Source organism: Lissotriton helveticus, chromosome 10 (assembly GCF_964261635.1).
Source record: "Lissotriton helveticus chromosome 10, aLisHel1.1, whole genome shotgun sequence".
NCBI lineage: Eukaryota > Metazoa > Chordata > Amphibia > Caudata > Salamandridae > Lissotriton > Lissotriton helveticus.
Window position 1 is genome coordinate 489533816 of NC_136071.1, and position 12350 is coordinate 489546165.

The 12350-nt window shown below is 40.8% G+C and overlaps 1 protein-coding gene across 1 annotated transcript in view; it reads left to right on the forward strand.

The window, feature by feature from the left end:
* The window catches only part of MAPK8IP3 (mitogen-activated protein kinase 8 interacting protein 3), a 683833-nt gene that overhangs the window by 313283 nt on the left and 358200 nt on the right, over nucleotides 1-12350 (forward strand). The window contains exon 6 of the mRNA XM_078662972.1: nucleotides 11703-11940. Within this exon, the coding sequence (XP_078519098.1) occupies nucleotides 11703-11940 (238 nt within the window). The remainder of the gene's footprint in view (nucleotides 1-11702; nucleotides 11941-12350) is intronic.

Below are 12350 nucleotides of genomic sequence, written 5' to 3' on the forward strand. Positions count from 1 at the left end.
ACATTTGAAGTAAAAACTTAAAAGCAACAAGTGGGAAATTAATGTATAAACAATTCAAATTAGAAATAATGGCTGGATAGTGCTAGTAAACGGACAAAAAAAGTAAAAGAAAACAAGTTAAAAGTAGAGTAAATTATAGGCAACCGATATTGTATTTAAAACATAAAAGGGATGCTTTCATTAAATATTGCCATATATACAACAGTATCTAGGTTCTTTAAATAACATGTACAACTGAAAAGCAGGCCCACGTACAACAATTGAACGCCTCTTCCAAAATCACTCAAGGTGTGTGAGACATCTGCATCGACAAGAGAATCACTTTTGATAATAATATTGTCTTGAAATCCACAACTTAATGTTTTGAACGCTTCAAAGTGGCCAGACTGTGACATATTGGCGATATGTAAAACTCCTTATATGAGTTACCAAATGTAATGCTGCTTATATTTTATGGTAGTTATGGAATTACAAATTTACTCTGAGGGTGCAGTCAGATGTGGGATTAGGGCTAATGGGATGTGTGAATTCCATGACAATCAGAAACAGGTGGATGCAGAATAAAGAAGTGTTTGGATACACAGTGTGGGGTGGAGACAGTGGGAGGCCCTACAGAGGACGTGCTCCATCAGCACAGACTATGCTCTTTCATGCGAAGCTGTTGAGACTGCTATGGACCCCAGTGTTACAAGTCCGCTCCTCCACTTGCTGAATTGAGAAAGACTCCTCCCTTACCATGCTGGTCTAGGCTGAATAACAATTCAAGTCACTATCTTTGCACGACAAGCTATGGTGTGTGTTGTTGCCTCATTGGAGGCTTTGGTGGTAACCAGTGGAGAGCCAGGCAGGATATCCTACATTTTGATATTATCCCATCTTCAAATGATTGGGCATTGGTGTCTTTCTTCTGAGTGCATAGCGAGGCTTTTAATAACCCATAGTTTCATTCCCTGTGCATTTTAGGCACACTAATAATAGTGATTCAGGTGTAACTAATGGGCATTGTTGTTTTTTTGTGGTTATATTCTGGTGGGTACTTAATAGTTTTTCATGTGTATAGAATGTTAACATAGAACATCCTTAGTATGTTGGGTACTCTTACCCATTAGACATTATACCCCAGTCCTTTGAAATATATGACGGGATTTTCATATCGCCTGTGCAAGTGTCACTGCCACTGTACTTTTTTCCATATTATGGGCACAGCTTGCTATGTCCTGGGGTCAGGTCCTGTGTAGGGCATCCTCTAGATGCCTAATAGTCTTTGGAAATAACTAATCTCAGAATAGTGAGTTCTATATAACATGTTATGGGTATGTGGTAAATAAGATAATAATTGCAATATATTATACAGGCTGGTAGACTTTTTTCAATATTCCTCCCAAAATTGTAGTGTCTCCTCTATAATAAGTTAATAGTGAAAAGGGTGTACACGATTTTAAGATAGATATGTGGCTTCCTACATTTACACATCCATGTTGTCCTGGCGGGCCCAAAAAATAAAGAAAGGTGTTGCTTCTAAGTGGAAGCCAGCTCAACTGTACCTTAGTTGAGCGAATTTTTTCAGCTCCTCTCTTTTCTCAAGGCAGTATTTTTTGTGGGATTTCATACTTTGACACTAATGCATGTCTGCTAAGTATTAATGTTCTTCGATCTGACACATCTAAGCACAGGTACCTGAGACCAAGGTTGTCCTATTTCTGCAAAAGTGTTTGGCTGCAAAGGATTATTACTCTGCCATCCCTTTGTCCCATGTCTTCATCCTTACATCACACTTTCTGTCTGTGTTCCTTGTCTTTGTGTTACATGGAACTGAAATGTGTGTGTTTGGTGGATACTGTTTTGTCATAATGTCTACCCTGTGCAAAGTCAGCTTGCCTACAGTTACAGGAAGACATGGTTTCTTGAGTATATTAATACATTGGTCTCATACTGTCAAAACGTCCCTAACTGTGCCATGGTTGGCTTTGACTGTTGCCCACTTGCATTGGGTATCAGATATGGGGCTCACTTTCCTGAGTCCAATCTGTTCAGATACTGCTTACAGAAAAAAGTCCTTGTGTTCAGTCCTGCATAAAGTTCTGTTTATCATTCTGATACAAAGGGCCACCTCTCTGTGAAAACAACAGGGAGGAGGACCTCGGCAAGCAGGACGTTGCTGATCCATCTGAAGCTAAGATACATCTCAGCAGGTGAGATTTTGCAATATTCACAAAGATGAAAGATAATTTTCAAAGTCAACCAATGGGTCACTGATTATTTTAGAAATACAACATATCCCTTCCCACTACCACCAATCACATTGTCCTTCTCCCAGAAGAGAAAATTGAGAACTGAAATATAAAGTGCTTGATGATTCCATTTTACTGACCTCTAATATTGAGTGGAGGATATCAAGGCCTCTACCTTCATATCGGCATTGTTCATTTGGAGCTTGAGTCAACTTCCCACTGATCCATCAAGTAAATGAGGGCAGTGTTATATTGGATTCTCCTATGTGGTTTTGAATCAATATCCACAGCTGAAGGAAAAGGAGAGCGGAGTCTAACTTAAGCTTTGGGTATACATAATTATTAAAATAATGCAAAAGCTGCTGTGATTTCGATTTATTTCACTGCTGGTGGATATGGTCAATAGTTGTTGCATGGTGTAAGGGGAAGGGATGCCTAGAAGCTTGAAGATGGAAAGCAGTGAAGTAGTGTAAAATGATGCACACTCTTAGAAGGAAATTAAAAATGACCAAATAATTGATGATATTAAGATCGTGTTTCAATACGATGAAATAGAATCTGCTTTATGAACAACTGTTGACTGTCTACAGTCTTACCTATGTATAGAGATCCCCCATTGATGAGTGTAAAGTTAGGTTTTGTAATCTCAAAACCCGAATTTTCATTGGCAACATGATTTACCCACATTTAATATTACGCCAAGAATGTGTAGTAGTGCTTCATAGAAAATCTAACGGATAGGCAGTGGCTTTCTCTGGGGAGGAACACTTGTAAAAGTAGTTGAACACCTACAAACTCTCACATCACAATCTTTTGCTGGCAGTTTCCCACCCAGAAAACCTGCTTAAGTTTACACTTGGCAAGGGCAAGTGTAAATGTGTGTTCCTGACTGGAAAATGGAGTGCAAGCTCCACTGTTGGTGCTAATGTTGGGGAAGGGTTTTTCCATGGGGAAAAAGTTGCCTAACCTGTACCCATGCATGAACCCTACACCATGTACATTAATATGTTAAAATGGTAAGACATTTGAGTAACATGAAGTCACAAATTAATTCAATCCTTACTCCTTAATTTGTGGTTTCCACAGATTCACTGAAGGAACTGCTGAATCATGTGTGCGTTTCATGGTAGTCAGCAATGCCCTAACATGCTAGACTGAAACCTCCATGAGTAAATGTCATCAGCATTTTGTGCGTGGGGCCATTATAGAATCACATTATATAATTCTGTCAGGGGGCTAATGTCATCTCAAAGTACTTTTTAAAAATATTCTCAGTCTTTCTATATCTTAAGGGCTTACCCATTTCCTTATGCCTAGTCTACTTGGGCCAACATATAAAGACCACAAGTGTGTACCATTTTATATTTTTCCAGGTCTCAGAATAGTGTGTAGACAAAAGACTTTTGTCTTTGAATCAGCTTACATTTTAAGGCTTTCTACAATTTTGTGACATTTCCAATTTTCTTTACAAGATGTTTTCCTTTTAATTTGAATGTGTTTATCTTCTTATTATTTAAAATCTTTAGTTCAATTCAGGTATGCTTTATTCTGACAACTAGTGTCATAAAAGCTGTAAAAAGACATTTTTAAAAAGAGGTACATGCTGAGCATATCATACAATAGCATGCTAAAAATAATATATACAAACAATTCATTCAAGTACACCTCTGCGCCCTCAGTGTAAAATGCGGTTACCGGGATCAAGTGAATAATAAATTAGCGCACATCTTGTCAGTACAAACATACGTTTGATACATTGGGAGTAAAAGTGAGGAACCGCATGACAGATCTTCGTAATAAAGTCCTTTGCAATAGGCTCAGGTTATAACCCACAACAAACCTTCTAAAAAGCTCCAATCCTCCCTTGGATAACAGCGTGGAAGGTTGAGAACAGAAAGTGCACGTGTATAAGATGGTGGTTTTAAAGCTTAAGTAAGCAACCTTAGAGCCCTACAGTAGTTGCGTGTCAACATCATTCGGCAGAATGCTGTACCATTCCTATCGGAGCCTCCGTCTAGTAAGCTATGCATGACTAAGGAACTTTGCTACACAACACGCAAAAAGAGGTCTAGAACCAGACCTAAGGATACGCAAATATTTAGTCATCAACTAATTCTCCCTGAGGACTTGACAGTAAATGACTCACTGATTTACTGGTCACATTTCTAACACACTCAGTACCATACTGGGTTTCTTGACGCAAATGAACGATAAGGGAAAATATATGTAAGCCAAATAAGGTATTGGTATTAGTGACAATATAATACATATGTACTCCAATTCGAGTTTGGTAGGCAGTCGGTTTTCTCTATAATGTGCGTCTTCGACTATCATCCTGAAAATCCTGGATGCTAAAGCTTACTCCTCTCAATTTTCCCTTTTCCAGCCTCTAGAGTACTCAGACTTGTTAATTTTAGAGCGGAGCTGGAGTCTGGCGCTCATTACTCCAGAGGATGCTCAGAAATCATTCCTTAATGGCACCTTTACACTTAGAAATTAATTTATGAATACAGCATTCTCATTTGGAAAAATTTACCTTTGACAGTGGTACAGTCTTGTCTTTCATACTCTTTGAAGAGGTATGGTATTTTTGACAGATATATCAAGTTTCAAGTTCAAGTTTAATGTTTATTGCTTGATTAATTAAAATCATCACAAACCCCCCCCCCCCAACATAAAATACATAAAGTGCATCTACACAGGCAGCTAGGATTATCTTTATGCGAGCGATCGTATTACATCTGTGCTCTGTCTGCCGTACATTTTGAGTGTATAAAAATTCTATTATTATAAAATCGTACTAGAACTATGTTAAAATCGGGTTGCAGCAAAGAAGTAAAGTTTATGTGCCCCCAAGTAAAAATATGGGGATGTATTACATATGAATATGATTATCATCATCCGCTTGCAATAGGCCGCTGTTGGCGAGTTTCATATACTTGACTCCTCGGCAAGCCAGGATGCATGACGAGCCCTCCAGCCAGCTTATCACTGCTTGTCTGCTAGAACGAATATTCAGGTTGATAAAAATCGCCTTTAGGTACTGTCTTCTTTGGCTTAACATGGCTGGACAGGCGCACAACAACTGGGTTAAGGTTTCTTTTTGGAATCCGCATAAGCTACAAACTTCTGAGTTAAAGCCTGTCAACCAGGAGGTGGATAAATCCTTGGAGACATGCACCCCCATCCTGAACTTTAAGAAGCACATCTTTAAGTAGGAACTAAAATAGGCAGATAAATAGGCTTGTGGCTTTAAAGTCCTATATGATTTCATGACTGTCCATCCGTGCCGCCTCTTTGTGAGCGTTAATTTATCTTCCAGTAAAGATTTCTTTTTACACGTGACGTTCACAATTTTGTTAAAGGAAACTCGATCCATCTTGTTGTCCCATGCTGATTGAAGTTCCAAAGTGGCCAGAGATGTACTCAGGAAACTCCCCCTAGAATTTTAAATTTCTTGCTCGTTCTGTGACCTAACTTCGTCCCAGCAGAGTCTATTTAGAGTATCCACTTCAGATAACCGGAGAGTGTTGCAAAATTTAATAAAGTTGCTCATTGCCATATATTTAAGGTCCTGGAGCCCAAATTCCAGTCTTACCTGGGCTGGCGAGGCGCATTTTGGCAGATCAAAAACCGATTTGTAGATTTTCGACTGCAATTCGTTCTGAAAATGCGAGTCTTTTCCACACCAAGGGACGAGGCCATTGGACAAACTTGGTTGAATTTGGGCAGCCATAACTCTTAACAGATGTGAATAGTTTGGACAGTCCAATTTCCTGCGCAAGGATCTGTAAGCATAGATCAAGGACTGAGTCTTTGCTCTAAGGGCCAGTTTGTGTTCTTTGTGACTTGTGCCCTGCCCGATTACTACGCCCAGGTATTTGTATGAACTTTTTTCTTCCACATGAGCCCCCTTGACCCTCCATTTAAACATTAAATTCCTACTGTCAACTAGGCGAACGACTTTTGTTTTATCTTTGTTTATCTCTAGCTGTCCAAGTAGGATGCCAGATTATGTATTGATCTTTGTAGCCCCACTGGGGTTTGGCTTAGCAAGACTATGTCGTCTGCATATTGGAGGATTGCGACTGGCTCATTTGCCAGTTTCGGGGGGTGGCAGTCTGGGTTTTCAAAGTGTCGGGCAATATCCGATAAGTACAGATTAAAAAGGCTAGGGGCCAAGACACAGCCTTTCTTCAGACCGCTTTGTGTAAGGATACTTCCGGTGGTGCTCAGCCCGTTTCCCAACTTAACTCTTGTCCAGGTGTCAGTGTACAAGGTTATGATGGCATTGAGGAGTACATTTGGTAGGCCCCATTTTTTAAGTTTGCACCATAAATGATTCCGGCTCACTCTGTCAAATGCTGATTTGATGTCCACGAAACAGGCGAAGAGGCGGGCTTTCCTTCTTTGCGCCTGTTCCGTCAGAAGAGCTATAGTTGCAAGATTCGATTGTCTGCCCATGCCTTGCCTGAATCCTGTTTGAAATTTGGGGATGATATTTCTTTCCTCCATCCAGCCTTGCAGATGGTTCAGTAGGCACGAGGCATATAATTTTGCTTCCACGTCAATCAATGAGATTAGTCTATAGTTCCCTGGCTTGTCGTGATCTCCCTTTTTGTGTATGGGGTGGATGACAGTCCCGCTCCAGGAAACTGGGATATTAGAATATACATAAATCTCATTGAAGACTGGAGTTAGGATTTCAGACCACAACTCTGGGTTGTTTCTGAAAACTGCATTTGGTATGCCATTTGGCCCAGCCGCACCCTCAGACTTTAGTTTCTTTATGAGTCTTTTCAGTTCTTTCGCATTTGTCAGAGGAGTTTGCTCTTTAAAAGAAGAGTTTGAATGGGCTGAATTGTCTATTGATGTTACATGACTGGGTCCGACTTGAGCCTCCTTTTGGTCATGGTGTGGCCCCTGGGATTGTTGTTCTAGATCCCTCGTGAATTTGTTAAACAGGGAGTTTACATGGTCTGTCCAGATTTCTGCACCGATTCCTGCCTGTTGCTGAAGTGTTGGACCAGCCATTAAAGTATTTATGATCCCCCAGAAATCGCTGCTGTTGGATTGTTTGCTAGCTGTTAATAGTTGCTGCCAAATTGATTCTTTATATACTGATTTTGCTTTCCCCAGCTTCTTTCTATAAGCCCTCCTTAGTGCCTGCAACTTTATTTTTTCTTTTGTTAGGCCCTTTTCTCCCTCTTGGGATAGGCGTCGCACTTCTCTCGCGATCTCTCTTTTGCACATTTTGAGATCTTGATTGAACCATGGCTCCCGCCTGACTGTTTTTGAAGACCTCTGTGGCTTGGAAACCGGGAAGCGTTGAAGCAAGAACTCGGCCAGTTGCTCCGAGTGCTTTACATACGCCCGTTCTCGAACTGGGCTTTGGGTTTCCATGAGGGCATTTACGTTGTCCTCCATGACTTGTGGGGCCACTCCTTGCCATTATACTTTACGCAAATTAAACGCTTCTGGGTGCTGCATAATGGCGTTACTGTTCTGGGCATTTTTTATTCTATTCTTCAGATTCAGTCTTAGCGGCAGGTGGTCACTTTCTGCTCTTGGGATTATGCTAAAGCTGTTTATTTCTGAGAACAGATTTATGCTGGTGATGATAAAATCTATTGTCGAGGCGACTTTTCCACTCAGATATGTTGCCGCGGGGGGCGAGTCCCACGAGGATTTGCCGTTCATGATTATTAGGTCGAGTGCTGCTAGTTTGCAGGCGAAATCGGACACAACGTTTGAAGCTTTACAGTTTCTTCCCCGTTTAGCCGCTAAAAGATTGGTGTTAAAGTCGCCGGCGATCACCATATGAGCATTTGTGTGGCTTTTCTGCAATACTTTTAGTAGTTTTATAAGAATTATATATTTGCCATTTTGCTTCTTTCTCTCCGGATGAATGTAGACATTTATTAAGAGGAGTTTTATAGTTTGTTCCTTGGTCACTTGGATCCAATTTGCCCCTGTATCTATTTCTTCGGTTTCCCAGTTCAATTTTTGAGTTATAAAGGTTGATAAGCCCCCTCTCGGATGGCCAACATTTGAGTATCTGTCTGCCAGGCAATGATGTTCGATGAAACCAGGTATAGAGGTTGCCCCCATGTTCTCTTGTTTCCTGAAGCAGGATTATTTGTTGTTGCGTTAAAAAGGTTGCGGTATCTTGATCTTGGCCCATGTCCCTAAAGCCATGCACATTCCATGAACAAAGCGAGATGTTAATTAATTCATTATTTTCCCTTGCCGGTCCCGGTGTTTGTATTCCTTGGTTAGGAGTGCTTATCATTCAGCGTTGTTGCGATCCAGGCCCAGTCCTTGATTTCCTGCAGGCTTCCCCCGATGGTACCCAGGCTTTCGCTTTTGGGGTGCCTATTCTTTTGCAGGGACGTTGTTGGTGAATTGGAACGTGCTCCGCGTAAACATGTGTACTGGTGTCTTCGCGGGCTTTGCTCTTCATTTAGATTAGTTAGAAAGGGATACGGGTACTTTGGGCGCTGCACTGCCTAAGCCTGATTCCCCATGCCTCGAATCTTCCGCTCATAGCTGCAATGTTGTGCACCAGGTCCTTGAACGCCCACGTTGTCAGGGACTCCTCTACCCCCCTTTGGGGTGTTTCCCTGAATTCCACTGAAATTATGTCACGCGAACGGATTCCTTTTAGTTCAGGTAGTTCAGGGATTTCATGGAAAAGTCTCAAGAGGTTTCCCCTGTTGAGCGTGTCTTGACAGATATATCATGACAAAACATGGACTAGACAAATATGAGGACTACTTTCCTGACTCCCTCTTGTGCGCTATGTACATCTAACATGAGAGCAGACTCTTGTAACTATATGCAATCATGTTTTGGCCTTTCACAAAAGCGATCTTTGCTGCCCATCTTGGAAAGTAGCTTTCATAGTAGTACCTGCCAGGTGTAGGGAAGAATATGTTTTGTGCTTTATATCATTTACTATCTTTCCTAGAGATCCAGTGTCCCCTAGAACTCATTTACTTTTCTAGTGAATTCATTTCTGATTTCATATTGATCAGATAATTGAACTTCAGTTTTTCCTTTCTGAATCCCACCTCTCCTCCTTAGTAAATCTTGGAGTAGTCTTCATACTAATTGGACCACAAAAGTAAAGATGCATTATTGAATATAGCCTAATACATCTACAGCAGAATTGTTTCTTATACTGGAGCCTGATACAAAAGTATGTCACACCATTTATCAAAATATTATTTTTGCTGGTAGTGTAGTACAGTAAAAGTACACATCTTAAGTTGGTGAATCTATAAAGGACTCCATGTCCAAGAAGAAAAGTTTTGCTAAAACAGTAATTATTCACCCATATCTACTTTTAGATAGTAGACTGTGGTTAGGTTGACCTCATCCTTGATGAGGTCTACAATATTTTCTAGCATAGGTAGACAGGTTGTAAATACTTAATAATGTAACTATTTTCTATGCAAAATGGATATCTGCAAAAGTCTGCAGAAGGCTTCAAGATCATTTCACTGATAGTGGAACATATTGTAAGAATGCATATTTATGGTTAAAACCTATATAGGAGAACTGTTAACAATAAACTAACTCACGGGTGCAGCTAAATCCCTATTCAGTTAAAGATTGCCTTTTCTCATTTCCATTTTGAGCTCATGGCCCACCACAATCAGTGATTGGGAAGCCTTTTTTCTGGTCCCTATGATATTCTGTGGTTATTGATGAGTATTGAGACGGGTACTGTAACAAGTCTCTCATATTGGAAATGGGATCAACGTTGTTTTCTTCCTGAGGGACTTACACATAAATTTACCAGCCTGGGTAAAATATGAGGAGAGAGATAAATGTATTGATCATTTTCTTCTAAAGCAAGGGGGAGAGGGGGTCAGACAGGGTTGTATCCTTGCCTTGTCCTTGCTTGTTTCTTAAGTGGTGCAGGTAAACTAAGGTGTAATATGTTTTTAGATTGATGAAGTGTATTTATTTTCTTTTATAGTTTTAACTTGTTTTAAACCGAATAAAATTATTTGACGTTAGTAATCCCAGACCCAGTGTAGCAAATAACAAAGTTCTACAGTACCTAGACACCTACTCCATAGCCAGGTTAATCCTTTGTACACTTAACTCCCCACTAGTGGCTAGCTTGAAAAGTCCGAGATTATTCCAAAGTGGTAGCAACAATTTAGAGTCATGCTACATGTACCATTGCCCAATTTGCAATAGATTTAAATTTGGTCTGATTACCTCCATTGGGCTGCTCTAAGCTCTCGGTTTGAATGGCAGATCACCTGTACCTCATTATCTCAAGCGGGCTTCTGCATATTCTAGGTTGAAATGACAGTTTGGAATTGTCCCTGTTTGACTAAAAAGGAGGTTACAGTCGGTTCTACATGGTATGGGGAGGTACAGTGCAGAGCAAGATGAACCAGGCTCACTGTACTCTTTAAACTGGGATGTTTTCTCTCGTGAAGTAGATGGCGTTGGATTGGTTCTGTCCGTTGAAGGCTCCTGATAAGCTTACTTTCTCAATTGATTTTAAGTATGCCCGGTCCAGTTCTGACCCCCTGGCCCGGTCAGTGGCTGAACTCCTTTCAGAGACCTGCTCTTGATCAGACTTCAGTCTTTGCTAGTGCAATAGCTCTTCTCTAAAGTCTAAATGAATACAAGGACTGGTTCTTAGATATGAGCTCTTATCCAGTTCAGTGAAGTAAAATGTGTGGTATTTTTTAAAGTCATCACGTTGACAGTGATTGCTGTGCACATCTTTTGTGGCTTCCTCACAAAGATGGGTTGGAGGCTGGCCCCAACTGATAATAGAGATGTCTACGCCAGGAAATACCATAGACTTCGTGCATGTCCACAAGAATACATGGAGTGGGAGCTCCATCGTGAGCTACAATGGTTGTGCCCAAGTGAAAACCATCATCCATAACACAAACAAACACAACATGTACTTTGACAATTCCACATATCACAGCTCAGTACAAACAGGCAAGTGAAATTAAGGTACCCAGTTTTAGGTCGCTGAACGTACTTTATACAAACAAGTTATATAGATTTATTTCCCAAGGGTGCAGACAAAATTACCTGTGACTTTCTTTATAATCTCTGCTGCTGCCAACCTTCAGTCACCCCACACCCTGGTAAGCAGTCAGTATCCAACCTTCAAAATAGGTGGCAATACATAATGAGTGATCCCTGCTGGCCTGCAGGGGGCACTTGCATCCAACATTCCAGACTGAACTCTCTGCACTATTAGGCTTTCAATGATAAGTAAGATCACATTCAGTCTACCCACCAAAAGGAATCCACTTATTAAATGGTGTTCCAAAAGTGATGAGGCAATGGATTCTTATACTAATGCACCTGATTCATGTAAACGTTTAGGATACAGCAATGTTCATGTCTCCAGTAAACAATGAATATTTTTGTTTTATTGCTTGTTTTCATTTCTCATATTTTTGTCTTCATAACCAACAGGATGAGATGTCGGAATCAGGCCAGTCTTCAGCAGCAGCCACACCAAGTACCACTGGGACCAAGTCCAACACGCCGACTTCTTCTGTTCCTTCTGCAGCTGTCACACCACTGAATGAGAGTTTGCAGCCAATGCTAGACTATAACATGACTACAAAGAACAACAAGCGGGCAAGGGAAAAGCGCCACAGTCGTAACATGGAGGTCCAGGTCACACAGGAGATGAGAAACGTCAGCATAGGTGAGAGAGCGTTCGACTCCGGGAGGTGGCCACACACCTGTCGAAAGGAGCAGTCGCCTGTGCCAACTAAGGAGACAACACACGAAGGAGAGGAGGGAGGTAGTGTTGGCTCCTGAAGATGTTGTTTCAATTGCCATCCTCTATTTTGTTTCAGAGAATAGTTATTTTATTCAAGAGCAAATTGTGTGTGATGGGCTGGGAAGAGGCGGGTCAAGGATTCATCCCAACATATTCTAGTTCTGATGCTCATTAAGTTACAATGCCTACTCAGATGTGGAAGCTATTCCACTCTGGTGCCTGCTGGTACTCTCTTGAATGTGTAAAATGTTTATTTTTTTTATTCTGCATCTTGTTATTTACATTTACAACAGACTTACTTTTTCAGCCTATTGGCTCATTGTGCTTCCATT